Source organism: Anabrus simplex, chromosome 1 (assembly GCF_040414725.1).
Source record: "Anabrus simplex isolate iqAnaSimp1 chromosome 1, ASM4041472v1, whole genome shotgun sequence".
NCBI classification, from domain to species: Eukaryota; Metazoa; Arthropoda; class Insecta; order Orthoptera; family Tettigoniidae; genus Anabrus; species Anabrus simplex.
The window spans coordinates 1,799,273,342-1,799,297,312 of NC_090265.1; the positions used below are offsets into that span (position 1 = coordinate 1,799,273,342).

Genomic DNA, 23,971 nt, shown 5'->3' on the forward strand with positions numbered 1-23,971 from the left:
TTTTGATCCCATATTTTGACGGTTTACTTGGGATATACTGCTTGAATGGACAGCGACCTCTAAATACTACTAGCTGCTCATCAACAGTAACATTTTCTGCTGGATTATATAGTTTAGGAAGGACTTCTACCCACTATTCACAAATACTACGAATTGCGGCAAGTTTGTCAGTACGTCATCTTTCCTCTCTAGTAGATTTCTTGTCAAATCGCAGGACACACGATATCTTATAGAACGTTTCAAGGGTCATGGTTGCTCGAAGTATGTTTTGCCCAGTATCCTTATCCCACAAACTTTTTGTAGGCTCCCCATGAGATCGATATACATCCACAAGGAATAAGAGTCCTAAGTATGTATGGAAAACAGAACCATCAATATCCGTCCAAAGATCACCATAAACTCGCTGCCCTTCAATATTTGTCATCTCTATTATTTCCTTTTGAAGCGCTGTATAAAATACTGCTTCAAAAGAACGTTTTACATCAGATATTCTGCTGATTGCATACCTGGTAACTCCTGGGGTACTCTTGCTGATGTTCGAAGCTGGTAGGCGACTATGTTGTGCTGGTGGGTACAACTGCCATTCTATATTCCCACTTTTAGAAAGAAAAGTCTCTACGCTGTTTTGTACAGGCTGTGGACTGTCGTAACTGTCATCGGAACACTCACTTTCAGATGCATTACTGACATGATCTTCTGATCCTTCATCTGCTGAGGCATTTCCTAATTCTTCCGACTCATCATCAGTCAATGGTCTAACGCCATGGTGTCACAATTCAAACAGGGCAGAAACAAAGCATTCAAATTGTTGAGAACTGCCAATTATTATTTCCCGGGAAACGCAAGAAACAAGCCCATTGTCGTAAACGCATGGAGGCTCAGTTGACTGTTGTGAGTAAGTTGGAATGATAAAAATCACTATTCCCATATAATACAACAAAAATAAAGGTCACCATTTCCATGTTTTAGAAAGAAATCCGAATTACAGTATCATATTTGTGTTGAACATTACATATGTAACTATTACAGTTTATGCCCAAACTTCTTGAACTATTTTTAAATATTTTAAATCACGTGCTACTCTTCCATTTTCAGACAAAGTCACCAAGTTTCATAAACATATATTGGTATTTAAATAATGAAAAAGAATGTGCATATTCATTTTGGGTCATATAGACCCAAACAGAACAGCAGGGTTAAATGAAAGAAAAACTCCCACTTGTGAATCATCATCACCGCTATCAGAAGAAGAGGAGGAAGAAGACCACCTTAGTAAAGACGGCCTTTAAAGCCTAGGAATTACCCTGTCTCACTGGTCAATATGTGTGTTATCAATTTTTGCCTACTTCAAAGTATTTTTTCTGAGAAATGGAATACATTTGTAATCTTAACATTTAAAAATAGAGGTAAAACTTACATAAAGCAACATAGATGTGCCAAAAATAAGTCCCAAATTACCAAAGTTATTTGAAGATACAATAACTGACAAAATTATACCTCCTTTCAATTATATAATTGATGATCAAGACGGTTTTGTTCCCAGGTGATCAACCTATACTGATCTCATGATATGCCGTATTATCAGATTGTTGTTGATGCAATGGAAAGCCATGGTGAGGTTTACTATTTATATACAGTACAGACTTTTCTAAAGCATTTGGCACACCTGACCGTAGCATTTTACTACATAAACTGTGTACATATGGCATACATGAACCTATTCTATCTTGCTTTCCATCACATCTCCAAGGCTGTGACCTACAGTTAAGATATACATTCAACTTTCTAGCCGTTATGTCACAACCGGTACCCCTCATTGATATTTCTACAGTATGTTAATGATATAAAGGACAATTTTAACAAATCTAAATGCTTAACATTTGTAAGACAATATGAAATTTTCTAGAAGAATTAATCGACTTAATGATTGTCTTAGATCATAAGATTTAAATTAACTTGAAGTTTTTTATAATAATTGTTTAAAAAATTCTTGCAAGACCTGATTGCATAACAAAGGTGTTCTGGAAATTTTCCGATTCACTAACCCATAAACAATTGTGTTGAACAATGATGCATCATTACTGGCATATTGGAGCCCACTCAGTTGTAGAATGCTGAGTTTTGTGAAATGGCACCAAAAATCAACAGTTATTTGGCCCTTTTCCATGCTTGTTTTTCATACACTCATATAGGGAAATGCACCTGGCAGATTAAGTCATCATAATGTATCAAGCATACGTCCATCTCACTTGTAGTGGTCACACTGAGGTGATTATATAGACCACGTCATCGATGTCAATGGGCACAGCAACTTTGTTTAAGGCTAGGTCGAGTGGCAGGGTAACTTTTCTGAACAATAATAAAGAATCCTTGAAAGGGAGGGAAAAGAGGAAATGAATAGTGTTTGGGTAGATCAGGTGAATTCATAATAGATCTCAGCAAATCACTGGATAAGTGCAAGGTAAATTTTGAAAATCTTTTCAATGTAAAAGGAAAATCTTTCTGGTGACGTTACAATCAACCAAGCTCACTGGGAAGAGGACAATGATGTTGGTGAAATTAAGCTTGAGTAAGTGTAAAGGATGATAAATAAATTCCATTTTCATAAAGCAGCAAGGATAGATGAAATTAGACCTCAAATGGCGGAACATAGTGGGAAGGTTTTTTTTTTTTCTGTTTACAATTTGATTTAAACCGCACCGACATAGATAGGTCTTATGTTGACGATGGGATAGGAAATGGCTAGGAGTGGGAAGCAAGCGACCATGGCCTTAATTAAGGTACAGCCCCAACATTGCCTGGTGTGATAATTGGAAACTATTTCAATCTGCTGACAATGGGGTTTGAACCCACTATCTCCTGAATGCACGTCGCTAACCACACAGCCGACTCGCCAAGTCCATAATAGGAAGGCAGTGATAAAATGGTTTCATGGATGAAATACCTTATTGGTCGAAAGCAGTAATTGCTGTTTGTTTTACTTCAGTTGATTGTTTCATACGGTCAGGGGGCACAATGTGTAGGGGGCCTGTCTTTTTCCCCTAGCTTTCCACAGACTCTGTAAAGGTTTTATGGTAAATAAAGAATGAATGGAACAGGAACGACTGCGACAACTATCGAGGTATTTCACCGATCAATATACCAGGCAAAGTGTTCAGTGACATTTTGGAAAGGAGGGTGTGATCAGTGGTTGAGAGTAAGTCGGGCGAAAACCACCTAGTGTATCTGGATCAGATTTCAGTATACGACTGGTAATTGAAATTGGTACACGAGGAATAGACCATTCTGTTTATGTTTCATAGATCTAGAGAAGGCATATGATAGAGTACTGAGGGAAAATATGTTTGTCATACTGAAGGACTGTGGGATTAAGGGCAGATAATTAAAATAAATCTAAGGCATTTATGATGAAATTGGGCTGTGGTGAGAATTGATGGTAAAATGAGTTCTTGGTTCAAGGTACTTACAGAGGTTAGACAAGGCTTTAATGTTTCACCTTTGTTGTTCGTAATTTACATGGATAATCTGCTGAAAGATATAAAGTGGCAGGCAGTGATTCAGTTAGGTCGAAATGTAGTAAGCAGTTTGGCCTTAATAGCAGACTGTGATGAAAGCCTACAGTCTAATGTCTTGAAACTTGAAAATAGGTCAATGAGTATGGTATGAAAATCAGCCTTTCCAAAACATAAGTGATGTCAGCATGTAACAAACCTAAGAGAATTGAATGACACTTTGGGAATACAAAGCTGGAACAGGTGGATAATTTCAAGTATTAGGATCTGAATTTTTCCGGGATGGTAGTATAGTAAGTGAGAGTGAATCAGGGTGCAGCAATGCAGTGAGCTCGCAGTTGCGATCAAGAATACTCTGTACAGAGGAAGTCAGCTCCCGAACGAAACTATCTTTAGACTGGTCTGTTAACAGGCCAACTTTGCTTTATGGGAGTGAAAGCTGGGTGGACTCAGGGTATCTTATTCATAAGTTAACAATTAACAGACATGAAAGTAGTGAGAGTAACTGCTGGTACATACACATTTTTAAAATTTTTACAATTGCCTTTGTCACAGCAACACAGATAGGTCTTGATGAGCCGTATCCTGACGGCCCATAAGAGACAATCAGATATATATTTGCCATATTAAATAATTATATCGAGATGGATTTCAGATAGGCATTGGAAAAGTAGCAGCTTCCAGAACAGTTGAGACTGGAAGTCCGTGGAGACATAAAGTCGCTGTATGTTCCGCAATGCTTGCTTGCATGTAGAATTTGTTGGCTATGAGGAGCATTCAGCCAATTAGGAAGCGAGGGTGTGGCTAATATGAATTCTGGACCGCGCAGAATTAAAATCCCAGGTCGACCAACATGGATATCTGTGTGAAGAATACATCGCTATAGAGGAGTCAGTTCTGTTAGTTGATGGATTTCCACAGGTCTGAGAGTGAGGAATTATAAGGAATATGTGATAGCAATTATATGAGTCATTATTAAGTCATCAGGAGTGTGTTTAATGTTAATTTTAATCAATATCAAAGTCATTATGAATAACAAGCACGCTGACTGGTTGATTCTTTGAATATACAGGAATCCCCTAGCTACAATGGCGTTGGCTATGTTTCTTAAGCGTCCCAATCATCAGAAGCATCATTCTGATTGTGTGAGTTGCCGTCAAGTGAACATCGTTCTATACTGCTCTTTCATCTGTGCGCGAATGTTGCCACGTGGGTAGACATCTAACAGTATAAGGTCTTTTTGACCAACAAACAGTGCATTTATTTGTGAAGGGTGCTAAGTAAACTGGTCAGTGATAAATTGCCAATTGCACTATGTCGCAAAGTTTTACTCTAAAGTAATAGGCGGAATGTCAGCCGCAGACTGGTGACTGAAGGAGAGACGCTCAACTGCATTATACTTTCGGGTCGGTCATATATCGCAACGCCGCTCTAAATAACTGTATTTAAACCCTAACATTTGCATAGTCAATCTTACGTGTGTTTGTTCTGTTAGATTAATGTTGGCTTAATTCATAGCTGACAAGGGTTTATTCGGCACGTCCACATAGAGCAGTGAAGAGGTACTTACTTGAAGTCTTCTGTGTTGCAGTGTACAGGAACTTTCATCAAGAAGATGGCACCGCCCTTAGAAGAGAGAAGATTGTTTCCATGTGTTAAATACGTGTTGAAAATGGAGTAAAGCTACTGGAGCGGAGATGTGAACCGCTACCAATGTTCAGGGAGTTGCCAAAGATAAGATGCATGTTTTAAAATTAAATGGCATGAATGTAATTTTTGCCAGATGGCATGTGTTCATTTTACATTTGTGATGCTGTAAATATGGATAGGAGGGGATCGCATGATTTCTCTATGTTTCTTTTACTTTATGATTTTTCTTTATTTTTATTTTTATTTTTTTTTGCTAGTTGCTTTACGTCGCACCGTCACAGATAGGTCTTATTGTGACGATGGGACAGGAAAGGGCTAGGAGTGGGAAGGAAGCGGCCGTGGCCTTAATTAAGGTACAGCCCCAGCATTTGCCTGGTGTGAAAATGGGAAACCATGGAAAACCATTTTCAGGGCTGCCGACAGTGGGGTTCGAACCTACTATCCCCCGAATACTGGATACTGGCCGCACTTAAGCGACTGCAGCTATCGAGCTCGGTACTCTTTACGATTAGTTAGATGGGATATTGAGGGAGATGTCAGGATTTATTTTGTTTTATTGGTGATTTATGCATGTTACTTAGCTTATGGTTATTCTGATTTTTTTTTTTTTTGGTATGTTAGAGATAGGAGGATTAGATTGCCAAGATCATCCACTTTCCAAGTTAAACACTTGCGGCGTTGAGAGTAAATTCCATTTTTCCATTTAGAAAGATTAGTAACAGATAGGTTGCATGACGCATGTTATTTCAGAAGCTGTGACATGTGTGGAGCTGTATATGCAACGTTGACTAGAAAAGGATTCTTCCAATGGGGGTTGGGAACTGTTTTGTACAATGATTTGAGAGGGAATCGAACCCTGATTTATAATGAGAAAGGCTGGTGAAATTGTAAGAAATACAAGAGAATTTAATGCACGCTGATCTATGAAGTTGATTATGCAGGCCGATTGCATGCCTGATGATGTGATAAGAATTGTGTGCAGCGAATATAGGCCTGTGATGGTATTCTGAGAGATTATTGAGAATCAGAAATGATGGGAAAATAATGTCAGGCCAGTGAATATGATGTGTGTGTTGAATTATAATAGCATGCTAGCAAGAAGTATGACTGTGTATGTGAATTTCCGAGCTGTTGTGGAAATACGAGCTCGCCTTACAAGTTTACTTATCAGCCATGTTTATATAGACAGTGCGAAATGAGATGTCATTTCCGTAATACAATCTTGTCGAACAGTGACCAAGTCCTCAGAGCATTATTGAGTTTTGACATTTCTTTTCAGCCCACTGCAAAGCAGGAAATATGTGACAGATGAAGGCACGGACTGGTGCGCAAATGCAGCAGAGGAACGCAATGTTGCTCATTGCTTTCCATGTGTTTATTAAAGTATATTATTTGTTTTCTCTTACAGAATGGTGTTTTTTGTAATTTCATGTTGTCTTGTTGTTTAATGGGAAACAGCCCAAGTGCTGAGTGAATGTTTGTGGTCAATCTAGTTCTTACTAGATCCTTTGGGTGAACCGCATTTCACGTTGAGTCAGTGTAGTACATAAGTTTTCCCCTTCCTAATCCAATGTAAATATTTGAGATATATTTAATTGTGTTGTGATTATTGTAAATATAGCGTAGGGAAATGCCACTAGTATTTTTTGTAGTTCATATCATGTTCCATTGCATCTTAATTTTCATTTAATGGTAACTTTTGCGGCAACTTCCCTGAATTTCAATCCATAATATGGTGATACTTAAAATCGTGCTAGTCCATACGAATACGTATATGAACATGAACATTGGACAATAATGTGAAGTCATTTTGAAGTTCACAAATATTTAATGTTTTGTTTGAACTTTCATTTTTGCATTTAATTGATTGCATACTTAACGTTTTGTTGTCCATATCCTTTTCAATTTTATCTCTGTGATAATTTCATTTTCATTTTATTATTTGAATTTCACTTGTTTTGGTATGATTCGGGGTTATTTTATGGAATAAACTCATCTTACCCTGTATTAGTGTTTCTCATTCGAGATAAACCTCCATTATTCCTGTCATATACTTATAGTTAAGTGATAAACTTCGACATTTCGACTTACCCTTCGACAGTCAACCCACTTCTCTGCCAAAACCCGAGTTAGTCGGATGTTTAATCAGGAATGGAGGCATCAACCTAGAGGGTTATTACCCCTGGGTACGTTATATTATGGCAATGATGGGATAGGAAAGCGCTAGGAGTGTGAAGGTAGAGGTCATGGCCAGATTTAATGTACAGTCCCAATATTTGCCTGGTGAAAATAGGAAACCACGGAAAACCTTCTTCAGGGCTGCTGACAGTGAGGGTCGAACCCACTATCTCCTGAATGCAAGCTCACAGCTGTGCACCTATAGCTGCATGGCCAATTCTGGTACAAACAAGTGGGAGCGATTAGCCTACGTAGTGGCCTCCACGGTACGCACTAGCCAGCATCTTGGTAGGTGTACTAGGTACCAACTGATGAGCCCAACCTAGCACACGAGGGTAAAACGCTGGCAACCAGGAATGAGTTAGCTAGAAAATTTATGATGTCCAATAACGGACCATTTATATTGGTGTTATAAATTTATTCATTCGGGACAAATATTTCAGATTCCCTATGGGAATCAACATCTGTATCGGCAGTAGGGTACTCGGAATGAACTCAATTGATGAAGCTGTTTGGTGGTTTGACCAAGAGAGGTTAATGTAGGAGGATAGGTTACCCAGGAGGATAATGGACTCTGTTATGGAGGGTAAGAGAAGTAGAGGGAGACCAAGACGATGATGGTTAGACTCCGTTTCTAACGATTTAAAAAAAAGAGGTATAAAACTAAACAAGGCCACAGAGTTAGTTACAAATTGAGGATTGTGGTGGCATTTAGTAAATTCACAGAGGCTTGCAGACTGGATGTTGAAAGGTCTAACAGTCTATAATGAAGGTGTATCTATCTATATATATAAAACTAGCAAGATACCCGTGCTTCGCTATGGTATTATACTGAAATTTATAATTGAATGCTTATTGTTTTAGATATATAATCCGCCAAAATTCGCGATCTGACTCGTTTTCTGCGAGAATCCGAAAATTCACGATCTGACTCGTTTTCTAATAGATTACGGCAAGTTTCCTCCCATTTTTCAATATTTCTTTTCAGCAATCGATTACGTACTTCCCTGGCTAGGTCCAGGTATTCCACCCAGTCAGCTGGGTCCCTAAATCTTTGCCATCCTTCCCTATAAGCATTTTTAATATAGATCAAATCCTTCAGGAGATCCAGCATGGTGTCGTCTTGGGTACCTTGGCGGTACTGAACCCACGGCCGGACTGCATTCTTAGTCATTACCCGCCCAGGACCCGTTTCCAGCGCGGTTCAGAACATTATTATTATTATTATTATTATTATTATTATTATTATTATTATTATTATTATTATTATAGATGTTCTGGACTCCACAGCAAGATGCAAGACCGCTACTTGGCGGTAAATTACATCTGCTACCATTGTCATTGTTGACAATGTGACCAGCACCATTGTCGCGCGTAGGCAAGTGTGCAGGATTTCTGGCGATACGAATGACATACTTCTGTGCATTATTGACCTTATTATAGAGGTGAACAATTTGACGGTCAATCTCATTCCTCATTCTCATTCTCATTCCTATCGTTTATTTCAAATGTGTTTAAATTTTTATGTATATGCCAGGAGAATCTACTGTAATCTAAGAACGTTCTCCGAAGGAAAAGATGGCTGTTGAAAACGAACCCAGGAAAGATTAAAAATGATCGGTTTATGATCAGAATAAGTATATCGGAAATCTACTGCCTGTTTCCAGTTATTCAACAGGGTCAGGAATGGAATGAATAAAGCCCCATCTAGCGGTGACAATAGGAATTGTGCCGGCTGCCGAGCACTGCTCTGGGGCAATGATCGATGAATGACAAATTAAATGAAATATTGGACAGTGTTGCTGGAATGAATGATGACAGGGAAAACCGGAGTACCCGGAGAAAAACCTGTCCCGTCTCCGTTTTGTCCAGTACGAATGTCACATGGCGTGACCGGGATATGAACCACGGAACCCAGGTGTGAGAGGCCGGCGCGCTGCCGCCTGAGCAATGGAGGCTCCTTATAAGTACATTTTAAACAGTAAAATAAATTGGTCTCACCTCCTTTTACACCCCACCGCCGTTAAGTTTATTTACCTCCCCGGCAAAAAAAGGCATGTTTCTTTATGTTTAAAAGAGATTCCAAACACCATTGTTCATGTCTATTACCTTCAGTTTTGAGAGATAAGTTTCCCCATAAAAATAATTCACTTTTTTCACTTCCTTTCACACTCCTCCACCCCCCCCCCCCCCCCCTACAAGTGAATTTTCCGGCAAAAAATACTTGTTTCTTTAATAGTAAAGGATCTTCCAAATGCCAATTATCACGGCTCTAACTTCTTCAGTTTTTGATTTATGTGTCCTCATGAAAGGAATTCAACTCCTTTTCACTCCCGCCCCCCAAGATGGTTTCCCCCCAAAACGCATTTTTCTTGTTTTTAAAGGAGATCCAATTACCAATTTTCACGTCTGTAACATCTTCATTTTTGAGATATCAGTAGCCTAATTAAAGGAATTCAAAACCATTTTCAGTCACTATTACCCCCCCCCCCCCGCCCCCTCCACCCAAGTGGTATTTCCGAAAACTAAAAATACACGTTTCTTTATTTTTAATAGAGATAAAAAATACCATTTTTCACTTCTGTAACATGTTAAGTTTTTTGAGATATACTGTAGAAATTCTCATTTTAAAATTTCACCCCTTTTAGTTCCCTTTAAGTGGAGTTTCCAAAAACAAATCACCTGTGTTTCTTTACATTTACAGGAGATTACAAACACCTACTTTTTACGTCTGTAACATTTTACGTTTCTCAGATATTCTGTAGATATAGTCTTTCAAAAAATTCACCCCAATTTGTCACTCCTGTTTAACCGCCATTAACTGGATTTTCCAAAAACAAAAATACGTGTTTCTTTATTTTTAAAGGATATCCCATACACAAACTTTCAATTCTGTAATATCTTCAGTTTCTGAGATATATGTATCCTCATTAAAGGCATTCAACCCATTATTCACCCTTTTACACCCCTCCTATTGGGATTTACAGAAAACAAAAAAATACGTGTTCCTTTATTTTTAAAGGAGATTCTAAAAACCAATTTTTACATCTGTAAACTTTTAATGTTTTAAGTTGTAGACACACTCATTTTGGTGAAGGAAACTTATTGTTAACCGAGCTCGATAGCTGCAGTCGCTCAAGTGCGGCCAGTATCCAGTATTCGGGAGATAGTAGGTTCGAACCCCACTGTCGGCAGCCCTGAAAATGGTTTTCCGTGGTTTCCCATTTTCACACCAGGCAAATGCTGGGGCTGTACCTTAATTAAGGCCACGGCCGCTTCCTTCCCACTCCTAGCTCTTTCCTGTCCCATCGTCGCCGTAAGACCTATCTGTGTCGGGGCGACGTAAAACAACTAGCAAAAAAAAAAACAAAAAAAAACAACTTATTGTTCACATTGTTCACATGAATGGTTTACCGATGAAAGGGATGAAATATTAGGGATAAAATTAGTTTGTGATAATATGAAGGAGGTGGGAATTATAGGAACATACAGGCCTGGAAGAGAGGAAAGAGACATGGAAATCTTTGAGAAAATAATAGATTATACTCGTAAAAACAATAATAATGATATGGTAATAATTGGGGGAGATCTAAATTTGCCTGAAGTTGAATGGAATGGAGCTGCAAGTGAAGCCCATGAACAGAAACTGGCAAATAAGTTAATTTGGGAGGGAGGATTTACACAAGTAGTACAAGAACCGACTCGTCTCAATAACTTACTAGATGTATTCTTGGTTAAACCATGGGAAATTTTTGATAAAACTGAGGTAATTGAAGGAATAGGAGACCATAAGGCTGTAATAATGGATGTAGGACTCGTACCAAAAAGGCTTAATAAGAGGGTTACACAAGACAAGAAATTGTACAGAAAAACTAAAGTTGATGAATTTGGGACTTACCTTAAATCACAATTCAGTTGTTGGATAAGTGAAGGAAGAAACGTGGATACACATTGGGCTAAATTCAAAGGAATCATTTGGGAAGGAGAGAAGAGATTTGTACCTGTTAAGAAGGGTAAAATGACCTCAGACCCTATTTATTATACAAGGGAAATAAGAAAATGAAAAAGAAAATGTAGAATAGTAAACAGGAAAATCAAAGAGGGTAGGGAGAGTAGAGAAACTAGAAAACAGCATATGAGGGAACTGAATAGAGTGAAAAAGGAAGCAAAAGAGAATTATATGAATGGCATACTTCAAGAGGGTAATGACCACAAAGGAAAATGGAAAAGGCTGTATTCATATATCAGGAATCAAAAAGGAAAAGGAATACAAATTCCTACAATGGTGGGAGAAGGGGGAGAACACTATTTAACAGATACTGAGAAAGCAAACCTATTTAGTAGGGAATTTAGAGATTCAGTAGATGATTGTCAGGAGTTGGAAACCGAAACAGAAGATAGAGAGGGAGAGAGACAGAGGGAAACAAGAAGCTTCTCATTCACAAACAAAGATATTTTCAGAGAAATCCAACTGCTCCAGCAAGGAAAAGCAGCAGGAAGTGATCAAATTACTGGGGAGGTATTAAAGACAATGGGGTGGTATATAGTGCCTTATTTAAAATTTCTCTTTGACTATGTCATAAATAATAGTGTAATACCAAAGGAATGGAAGGAATCTATAATAATACCAATTTATAAAAGAAAGGGTGATAAAAGGAAACCAGAGAACTACAGACCAATCAGCCTGACCAGTATAGTTTGTAAAATACTGGAGAGTTTAATATCGAAGTACATGAGAGGGATATGTGATGATAAAAATTGGTTCATGAGGAGCCAGTATGGATTTAGAAAGAAATTTTCTTGTGAGGCACAACTGGTGGGATTTCAGCAGGACCTATCAGATCAGTTGGATTCAGGAGGTCAGTTAGATTGCATAGCCATAGATCTTTCCAAAGCCTTTGATAGAGTGGAACATGGAATATTATTAAAGAAATTGGAGGGAATAGGATTGGACGTAAGGGTTACACGTTGGATAAAAGCATTTCTAAATTCAAGGGTTCAGAAAGTCAAAGTAGGAAATAATGTATCTCAGGAAGAGAAAGTATGGAAGGGAATTGCACAGGGTAGTATAATCGGTCCGTTACTTTTCTTAATATACGCAAATGATTTAGGGAACAATATAACATCAAAAATAAGATTGTATGCAGATGACATAATTGTTTATAGGGAAATAAACAACATTGAGGATTGTTCAGAATTACAAAGGGACCTTGAAAGTATCCAACAATGGGTTGAAGAAAATAATATGAAGGTTAATGGAGGCAAATCAACTGTTACAACTTTTACAAACAGGAGCTTTAAAACTGAATTTGAATATACTTTGGATGAGGTAGTTATCCCAAAAGATGGCAAGTGCAAATACTTAGGTGTGAGATTTGAAAGTAATTTGCACTGGAAGGGTCATATTGATGACATTGTTGGGAAAGCATACAGATCGTTACATGTCATAATGAGGCTACTTAAAGGATGCAACAAAGAATTAAAAGAAAAAAGTTACTTGAGTATGGTTCGTCCATTATTGGAATATGCAAACAGTGTTTGGGATCCCCACCAAGAATACCTAATAAAAGAAATAGATAGTGTGCAGAGGAAAGCAGCAAGATTTGTAACAGGGGATTTTAGGAGAAAGAGTAGTGTATCAGAAATGTTAAAGGAACTTGGGTGGGAAACTTTAAGTAAGAGAAGGGAGAAAACTAGACTTAATAGGATTATATAGAGCCTATACAGGAGAAGAAGCATGGGGAGATATCTGTGAGAGGCTTCAGTTGGAAAATAATTATATCGGCATGACTGACCACAAATATAAAATTAGAAGGAATTTTAGCAGAAGCGATTGGGGTAAATTTTCATTCATTGGGAAGGGTGTGAAGGAGTGGAACAGTTTACCAGGGGTAGTGTTTGATCCTTTTCCAAAATCTGTACAGATATTCAAGAAGAGAATAAACAGCAACAGAGAAAATAAATGAAGTGTTACAGGGCATTCGACCAGTGCAGGTTATTGTAAATAAAAAAAATGTGTGTGAATAAATTAATTCCATCCCCTGCTCTAAGGAGTTTGGACAGCCAAAGTAGGGGACTGCCTGTAGGGGTGAAGTACATTGGGGACTTCGAGGGCCCTGGGACCGCTACGGTAGCTGTGAAGGCCCTTCAGGAACTCTGAAAAGTGGGCAAAAGGGGCTCTGGTTAAGACGCAGCAGGTCGTTATGCTACTTAGGATCCAGAACGGGTAAAAAAAAAAAAAGATAGTAAATAAATAAATGCAATGTAAATATTAATCTTATACCAGTTGTATAGTATCATTTGAAGTAATTCCACATACTGTATATCAGTTGACTATATTTGTAAGTAGTACAGGAGATATTATAAGTAGAATTTTGTAAAGAATATAAATTTATTAAGGATGAGCTGTGTGTTTAATAGAAAACATTGTTAGCGTAAATTGTATAATATTGTATTATAGGAAAATTTTCCTCTCTTGTTAATTTAATATTAAGTGCTTGACAATAATGTATTTTAGTGTAGCTTTTGCCACCGAGGTAGACACCTCATTTTCAAATAAAGAGATTTTGATTTTGAAAAATTCACCCCTCTTTTCACTCCCCATTATTTGAATTTTCCAAGAACAAAGAAATACCTGTTTCTTTATTTTTAAAGTAGATCCCAAACACCAATTTGAAAGATAAGTAGCCTCATTAAAGGCATTCAACCCCTTTTTCACCATTCTCTACCTCTCCTATTGGGATTTTATGAAAACGAAAAAATACGTGTTTCTTTATTTTTAAAAGAGATCAAAAGTACCAATCTTCAGGTCTGTAATATCTTCAGTTTCTGAGATATAAGTACGGGTATCCTAATTAAAGTCATTCAATCCCTTTTTCACCCTATTTCACCCCTCCTATTGGAATTTTCTGAAAACAAAAAAATACGTGTTTCTTTATTTTTAATGAAGATTCTAAATACCAATTTTTACATCTGTAAACATTAAAAGTTTTGAGATATAGATGCACTCATTTTAAAAATTCACCCTCTTTCACTCTCCCATTAATTGGATTTTCCAAAAACAAAAAAATACGTGTTTATTTTTAAAAGAGTTCAAAAGTACCAATCTTCAGATCTGTAATATCTTCAGTTTCTGAGATATAAGTACCGGTATCCTGATTAAAGTCATTCAATCCCTTTTTCACCCCTCCTATTGGGATTTTCTGAAAACAAAAAAATACGTGTTTCCTTATTTTTGAAGAAGATTCTAAATACCAATTTTTACATCTGTAAACTTTAAAAGTTTTGAGATATAGATACACTCATTTTAAAATTTCACCCCCCTTTTCACCCCCTTAGCGATGGAGTATCCTAAAATCCTTGTCCTGACTGACTGACTGATTCATCATCGCCGAGCCAAAACTACTGGACATAAAGAAGAGAAATTTTGGGGATTTATTCCTATTAAGACGTAGGTGCTCGCTAAGAGAGGATTTTAGGATATTCCATCGCTAAGGGGGTGAAAAGGGGGGGTGAAATTTTAAAATGAGTGTATCTATATCTCAAAACTTTAAAAGTTTACAGATGTAAAAATTGGTATTTAGAATCTTCTTTAAAAATAAGGAAACACATATTTTTTTTTGTTTTCAGAAAATCCCAATAGGAGGGGTGAAAAAGGGTGAAAAATGGTTTGAATGCCTTTAATCAGGATACCGGTACTTATATCACAGAAACTGAAGATTTTACAGACATGAAAATTGGTACTTTAGATCTCTTTTACAAATAAAGAAACGCATACTTTTTTTGTTTTTGGAAAATCCAATTAATGGGAGGGTAAAAAGGGGGGTTAATTTTTAAAATGAGTGCATCTATATCTCAAAACTTTTCAAGTTTACAGATGTAAAAATTGGTATTTAGAATCTTCATTAAAAATAAAGAAACACAATTCTTTTTTGTTTTTGGAAAATCCCAATAGGAGGAGTGAAAAGGGGTGAAAATGGGTTGAATGCCTTTAATGAGGATACATATATCTCAGAAACTGAAGATATTACAGAATTGAAAGTTTGTGTATGGGATATCCTTTAAAAATAAACACATGTATTTTTTGTTTTTGGAAAATCCAATTAATTGGGGGGTGAAAAGGGGGTGAATTTTTAAAATGAGTGTATCAATATCTCAAAACTGTTAAAGTTTATAGATGTAAAAATTGGTATTTAGAATCTTCATTAAAAATAAAGAATCTCAGAAACTGTAGATATTACAGAACTGAAAATTTGTATATGGGATCTCCTTTAAAAATAAAGAAACATATTTTTTGTTTTTGGAAAATCCAATTAATGGCGGTTAAACAGGAGTGACAAATTGGGGTGAATTTTTGGAAAGACTATATCTACAGAATATCTGAGAAATGTAAAATGTTACAGACATAAAAAGTGGGTATTTGGAATTTCCTGTAAATGTAAAGAAACGTTTTTGGAAACTCCACTTCAGGGGAAATAAAAAGGGGTGAAATTTTAAAATGAGAATTTCTACAGTATATCTCAAAAAACTTGTTACAGAAGTGAAAAATTGTATTTTTTATCTCTATTAAAAATAAAGAAACGTGTATTTTTAGTTTTTGGAAATACCACTTGGGAGGAGGGGGGGGGGGCGTAAAAGTGACTGAAAGTGGTGTTGATTTCTTTTAATTAGGCTACTGATATCTCAAAAATGAAGATGTTACAGACGTGAAATTTGATATTTGGAATCTGCTTCAAAAGTAAAGAAACACGTATTCTCAGAAATTCCAATTAAGGGGTGGGGGTGGGGGGTGAAAGAATTGAAAACATATTGACTTAACTGTATGAGAATACATACATCTAATAAAAACCTAAGTTGTTACAGACGTGAAAATTGGTATTTGGATCTCCTTTAAAAACAAAGAAAAACACGTTTTGGTGGGGAAACCATCTTGGGGGGCGGGAGTGAAAAGGAGTTGAATTCCTTTCATGAGGACACATAAATAAAAAATTGAAGAAGTTAGAGTCGTGGTAACTGGTATTTAGAAGATCTTTTACTATTAAAGAAACAAGTATTTTTTGCTGGAAAATTCACTAGGGGGCGGGGAGGAGTGTGAAAGGAAGTGATAAAAAGTGAATTATTTTTATGGGGATACTTATATCTCAAAACTGAAGGTAATAGACATGAACAATGGTGTTTGGAATCTCTTTTAAAAATAAAGAAACACTCCTCCTTTTAATTTTTTTGGGAGGGGGGTAAATAAAATTAACGGCGGTGGGGTGTAAAAGGAGGTGAGACCAATTGATTTTACTGTTCATAATGTACTTATAAGGAGCCTCCGTTTCTCAGGCGGCAGCGCGCCAGCCTCTCACAACTGGGTTCGTGGTTCAAATCCCGGTCACACCATGTGATATTCATGCTGGACAAAACGGAGGTGGGACAGGTTTTTCTCTGGATACTCCAGTTTTCCCTGTCATCTTAATTCCAGCAACACTGTCCAATATTTCATTTAATTTGTCATTCATCGATCATTGCCCCAGAGGAGTGCTTTGGCAGCCGGCACAGTTCCTATTGTCGCCGCTAGATGGGGCTTTATTCATTCCATTCCTGACCCTGTCGAATGACTGGAAACAAGCTGTAGATTTTCAATGTACTTATTCTGATCATAAACCGATCATTTTTAATTTTTCCTGGGTTCGTTTTCAACAGCCATCTTTTCCTTCGGAGAACGTTCTTAGATTACAGTAGATTCTCCTGGCATATAAACAAAAAATTTAAACACATTTGAAATAAATGATAGAAATGCGGTTGACCATCATATTGTTCACCTCTATTACAATAAGGTCAATAATGCACGGAAATATGTCATTCGTATCGCCAGAAATCCTGCACACTTGCCTACGCGCGACAATGGTACTGGTCACATTGTCAACAATGACAATGGCAGCAGATGTAATTTACCGCCAAGTAACGGTCTTGCATCTTGCTGTGGGGTCCAGAACATCTATAATAGTAATAATAATAATAATAATAATAATGTTCTGGATCATCGTCAAATGTGCGGACCACGCTGGAAATGGGTCCTGGATGGGTAATGACTAAGAATACAGTCCGGCCGCGGGTTCAGTACCGCCAAAGCACCCAAGACGACACAACGCCAGATCTCCTGAAGAATTTGATCCATATTAATAATGCTTATAGGAAGAGAAGGCACAGATTTAGGGACCCAACTGACCGAGTGGAATACCTGAACCTAGCCCGGAAAGTATGAAATCGATTGCTGGAAAGAAAGATTGAAAAATGGGAGGAAAGTTGCCGTAATATATTAGAAAACCAGTCAGATGCAAATTTTGGCAGATTCTCGCAGAAAACAAGTCAGATCGCGAATTTTGGCGGATTATATATCTAAAACAATAAGCATTCAATTATAAATTTCAGTATAATACTGTAGCAAAGCACGGGTATCTTGCTAGTGTAAGTATAAATTTTTCCAACATATAATGTATTAGAAGTAGCATAAATTAAAAGCTACATAAAAAAGAGAATGTGTTTCTTATTTATTCACAAACAAAAAAGCAAACTTACCAAACTCCATACGCAATAATGTAGAGAGTAATGCCCATTATGGCACGGTTCCTAGCCCTAGGATACCTATGGAATGTAGTGGCTAGTTCCATCACTGCTGTGATAATTATGTTCGTGTGGATGGCATGATTTACCCAAGCTGGTATTACATTGTCTATTTCAGGTGGGAATACCAACTTTCTGTCCACAAGAAACAAAACCCAGAACATAAATACCGCAGTCTGAAATAAAGGTGAGGTAAATTAGATTGTAACACAGGAACATAACACTTATTAAAATATAGGCCTACCAATCAGCAACAGGCATTTCCTGTTAAATTATTGATTGGCAGGCAAGAGTAATTTATTAAGGGTAGATGACTGTCACGGTGACACAATGCTGAAACTCGCATAAACTTTCTCACTGCATCTGATATAGAATTAAAGATAGAAGTACACAAATTTTACTGCGTGAAGTCACAAGCTACCTGATTCTAATGAATTAAATTTCATTGGGTTTACCCTTTTAGTCTTCTCTAAGCGCCTCTTTTAAAATATGTATAATCTTCTAAGGTCTTGTTGAAACATGTCATTACATGGGTGCCTACACACTCCTATTGGAGTGTTGGTTCCGCTGCCTCAAAATTTTTATCACATATTAAATATATTCATAGCTCTAAACTATGAAATAGTGTATGGCTTTTAGTGCCGGGAGTGTCAAAGGACATGTTCGGCTTTTGATTTGACACCTGTAGGCGACCTACGCATTATGAGGATGAAATGACGATGAAGACGACGCGTACACCCAGCCCCCATGCCAGCGAAATTAACCAATCATGGTTAAAATTCCTGACCCTGCCGGGAATCGAACCCGGGAGCCCTGCGGCCAAAGGCCAGCATGCTAACCATTTAGCCATGGAGCCGGACGCTCTAAACCAGGGATGGTGAACCTTTTCCAACAAGTGTGCCATTTTAAGTCTGATTTATTATTCTCAACTGTTGACTGTGCCACCTGCTATTTTCCTAAGAATGGCTACATCCTACAACACCCCCTCGCCTCTCTCCCTGCCCCCGCGACTTTCTTCCCAAAGATCGGAGACCTGATAAGAATAGAAAGAATAAAAGCAATGTTCATGAAGAGGATTACCCGAGTTGGAAAGACAGCGCCATCCCGGATGGTATATGAAATGATGCAGGAGACGTATTTCATAGAAGACATACAATCACAATTCTACCTACAATCAACGGAAGCAAGCAGGGCACTAGTAAACATCAGGGAAAGGAAGAAAAGTTAAATTGACCTAGACTTCTACACCTCACCAGCGATGACAGACGATAGGTGGACTAGAGAATGCAACACACAGCGCCACGTGATAACACGACTCTCCATACATGGGTTTCACCACAAGATATGCATAAACCAGAAGTTCCATGAGCCAGGCGAAGATTGTAAGTGCACTTTGTGTGGGCAGAAGTGTAGTAGATACCACATCATAACTTGCATGAAAAGAACCAGGACAATTACAGACTATAGCAAAGACTGAAATGTGAAATTTATTTAATGCTCAAACTTGAGTGTACATTTCTCTATTAAATTAAATTATAATATGTTATTTATGTAATTTATTTATTTATTTATTTATTTATTTATTTATTTATTTATTTATTTATTAGATATATATCTTGTAAATTCATTTAGTTGCATGTTCCGTGCTTGTATTTTGTAAATACTGCAAAAAATATATTTTTAAATATGTAAGTTTTGAGAATACGTATTATTACTTGTAAATAAATAAATAATAAGCTCCCATTGTAACATACTTCGTCATTAAATATTATTACCGGGTGAGTTGGCTACGCGGTCAGGGGCGCGCTGCTGTGAGCTTGCATCCGGAAGATAGTGGGTTTGAACCCACAATCGGCAGCCCCGAAGATGATTTTCCGTGGTTTCCCATTATCACACCAGCCAAATGCTTGGACTGTATTTCAATTAAGGCCACGGTGGTTTCCTTCCCACTCTGCGACGTAAAACAAATTGTAAAATTATAAATATTATTAGATATAAAATTCAAGAGTACTAATATTGCCAATGGACTTCACTTCCTCCATTACCTTCATTATCTTCACATGTTGCCGTAGTTCGCATGCTCAACAATTTAACTAATTTCTACCTCATCACATTTCCGCAAGGAAATTTAAAAATACAGCTATCCTTGCTTGTAAGGTCACATTCATGCTTTCATTAAAACATACTGCATACATCTGGGAGTTATCCAAATTAGTTTTCAATTGCTCCAAAACTTCTTCACTCATTCTTATTATTCTATCCTTGACAGCATTCCTTTCATTCTTTTAATTATTTGCAGTTTGTTAGGGAAGTTTTCAAATAATGTGTCAGGCATCAATAAGGAAGTTTATTTCAAGAACTCACCGTCAGAAAGCGGTTTCAGATGCATGCTGTACTATGCAGTGAGGCAGATGGAAACAGCCGCACTGATATTATTCCTTGGCCGGAAAGATGATACAAAAGAAATACTGTAGGTTGTTTTGTGTAATGTTCGATATTTTGTGACAAGAACTCCCTTCTTTCTTCATTTGGCATGGAAGAAACATTTGAATAATCAGTCTCGAAATGGCGCTTTACATTAAATGTGAGGGATACAATTGTTTTCGAACACATGCAACAGATCTTTCTATCAGTCCGAATTTCCTTGTCCACTGTTCTTGTAAATTCCTGTCACTACCTTTGTTAAGTTTCTGTTCTCTTCGGCACCGAAAACATATTTGTGATGTCCGTATACAAAACTTCCAGAAAACAACACTGTTATCTCACTTGACGTTCCGACCTATCAGTGTACCAGCGTTGTCATATTGCACGTCTGGATGGACCTAGTATTTAGATTTTCGATATTTATTACTTACACGTGAAACACTATAAGATGTGTATTGTCTGTGGTACAAGATATACATTAAAACATTATTATGTTCATGTGGCGTGCCACCGAAATCGTGTTCGCGTCGTGGCATAGGATGAAGGATGCTAAAAGGTTTGTTTTGTCACCTATTCAATACATATAAATTTTACAATTTAGGAATTTATTATTGAAACCACTTGAGACATGTTTCGCCCTTCATTGAAGGCATCATCAGTCAAATTATCTCCTCAAGGCAAAAATCAGATACCTGGTTAGTAGTTGACATGCACAAATTAATACGTATTATTAATACACATTATAAAAATTAAGTGTGAGTCTCAACATGTCTCAAGTGGTTTCAATAATAAATTCCTAAATTGTAAAATTTATATGTATTGAATAGGTGACAAAACAAACCTTTTAGCATCCTTCATTCAGTATCTTCAATACGGATAACAATGATTTTTATTATGGCATAGGTTCGCCATCCCTGCTCTGAACTATAATGTTTATTTATCAAATGTTAAAATTTTACATTGATTATTTAAAATGCAATTAAAAAAAAATTACACATTTTTAACAACATAGTGTTTTAGTATCACAATCCAAGGTGGTGGTGGTGGTGGTGGTGATTATTGTTTTAAGAGGAAGTACAATTAGGCAACCACCCTCTATATACCACTAATCAGAGAGAAAAAATGGAAGGAGTCTGACACTTTGAAAAATGAAGCTATCAGCCAAAATAAGACAAGGGCCACGAAGGGCAAGAAAATGGAAGACTCCCTAGGCCTCCATACATAATACCATTGGGGTCTGAAAAGAACAAGAATTGACCAAGAGAGGTCGGATAGGATAGATGAAAGTGAGGAGCCAAGCACAAGTGGAAGAAAGGCCAGGACTCAGCTGAGGGCCCTGTGGTCGCCAACCCACGCTTCATATTTTTCTTAATTTCTTTGTGAATTCTCAAGAAATAGATAAAAGTAACTTATATTCTTGTTCAGCGAGGCATGCTTTTTAAAATAAGCAGTAAAAAAAAATATTAAACTGTGATCCTATTCACAATCATCTGTCCTTAAATTTTGTGCACAAAAACAGTCTTTTAAGTAGAATGTGTTATCATGAATAATGAGGCAAATGCAGTCTCAAAGTACTCACATGTGATACAGGAAACACGAAAGTACGGAATGTAAAATGCTTAGTTTTCTTAATTCGTGTTTGTAAACTACTCGGTACCCCTGAAGCTGTCAGCTGGAGAAGATCATCTACCATGCATAAAATGAAGTAATAGCATTGTAAGCTCTGAAAAAAAAAACATATTCATGCATATTGAACAGTACGTCATACAAATTATGACACTTATCACATCCTTGAAAACCAATCATCAAACAACTCTTTCAGATTAAGTTCTAAGCATTTTTGATGTTTTAGGTTTGAAATATGACTTACAAAATTCCACACAGTGAAAAACCTAAACGGAAAATTTTTCACATTGTTTGTATAAGTATCTGATGTTTTTGAATAATCTAAATATTGAAGACAGTAGAAAACAAATACATGATGTGCCACAGCTATTGTATGGAACAAGAGTGTGAACAAATTGCCACTCTGTTTGCCCATGATGATCCTGCTAGCTTCACTACAACACTGTTACTAGGTATAAGTTGACCACCTCACCCAGACAAGTACAGTGGCCTCCACAAAACAATGACACAAACATACTGTACTTAAAATGTGGCTAGTGTGACCAATCCTGGAGTGATATAACTGGAGCAGATGCACATTTATATACATAAAGACCTTAAGCTCAAATCATATTAAACTCAGAAACAAGAAATATTGACTTTACTATGGTTTTTCTGTACTTGATTACCTGTTAAAGTAATCTGAGGAAACTTTCTTAACAAGTTGTCATGCAACCAGACTGCGGTGCTGTAATAAGTGATTTTTTTTCCTCCTTGCTTGACATGTGGAGAATAAAAATGGATTTGATTCTCATTCTTTGGTTTCACCCTGTATGGTGGTGGTGGAGGTGATTATTGTTTTAAGAGGAAGTACAACTGGGCAACCATACTCTAGTAACCGAGGGGGGAAAATGGAAGGAGTCCATAAGTGAAGCTATTGGCCAAAGAAAGACAAGGGCCATGAAGGGCGTGAAAATAAAAGACTTCCTAGGCCACAAATGCTCTAATACCGTCGCGGTTGGAAAAGAGCAAGAGTTGATCAAGGTACATCTGATAGGATAGATGAAAGTGACGAGCCTAGTACGTCACTCTCTATGTTCACCTTAGTAACATATTTCCCTACACACAGCAGTTATGATCTTCACCTTTTCTCCTTCGTTACTTCCAGTCACAAATAACTAAGGTAGAAGAGGCCGCAATAGAATGATATTCATTCACATATTCTTTCAGACTGCGTACTGTACTAATCTATAATGTGTGACTATGGTATAACCTGCCTGGTGGCCATGATTGTTAAGGCACTGAAGTCTATAGGGTCTGACGCCATTATCTAGATAATATTGGGAAAAGAGAAATGTGTGAAATTTGAGATCTGCTAGTAAACAGCCGCCCTAGTTATTGCAACACAAACTTCAAGTATAAGGCTGTTTAAAATGGGAGGAAAATGATTGTGTACAATATGTTGAAAAACAGGAAGCTGAAAAATGCTCATACTTTTCTTTTTCTCTCTCCCTTCTTATTTGACTTGTTCTTTAAAGTTCCCAGATCAAGAATGACTTCCTCAATTAGTTTTGACAGAGAACTTTATGATGCAACTAGGAAACAAGTCTAATGGGGTGTCATTCTTCTTGTCCTTTGTTTTTTTTCATGTGCATCCTTGTTTCTCCTTTCTTCTTGCTCCCACTGCCCACTGTGTGTTTATTATGTTTACCTTTCATGCATGTGTATTGCTATCCTCATTTCTAGATCCCTGTTTTTGATGTTGTATATTTGTACTGCAAATATTTCTGTTGATATTATCAACTATGAACCATGATTTCAGCCATGAGACTAAAACTTAGACCATGTCTTCTAAATCTCCCCTCAACTAGAGATAATGTGGTTAGTTTTATGAGGACAAGTGAAAGTCAAGTACAGTCACTTTTTGTTAGAGCTCAAAACCTGTTCTATTTTTACAAAGCATGTTTGCCTTCACAGCCTAGAGACATGCTGTG

At 37.1% G+C, this 23,971-nt stretch overlaps 1 protein-coding gene across 3 annotated transcripts in view; it reads right to left on the reverse strand.

Moving 5' to 3' along the window:
• The window catches only part of LOC136858785 (androgen-dependent TFPI-regulating protein), a 68,843-nt gene extending 46,392 nt beyond the window's left edge, over positions 1-22,451 (reverse strand). The window contains exons 1-3 of one of the 3 annotated variants that reach the window (XM_067138585.2): positions 22,243-22,451; positions 21,952-22,044; positions 17,904-18,124 (exon numbers count right to left, since the gene is read on the reverse strand). In XM_067138585.2, coding sequence (XP_066994686.2) covers positions 17,904-18,124; positions 21,952-22,044; positions 22,243-22,413 — 485 coding nt within the window. In that variant the 5' untranslated portion in view covers positions 22,414-22,451. Of the gene's footprint in view, positions 1-17,903; positions 18,125-21,951; positions 22,096-22,242 lie in introns of all 3 variants that reach the window. The other 2 variants (XM_067138584.2, XM_067138586.2) reach the window with 2 other exon arrangements.
• Positions 22,452-23,971: the final 1,520 nt, after the last annotated feature.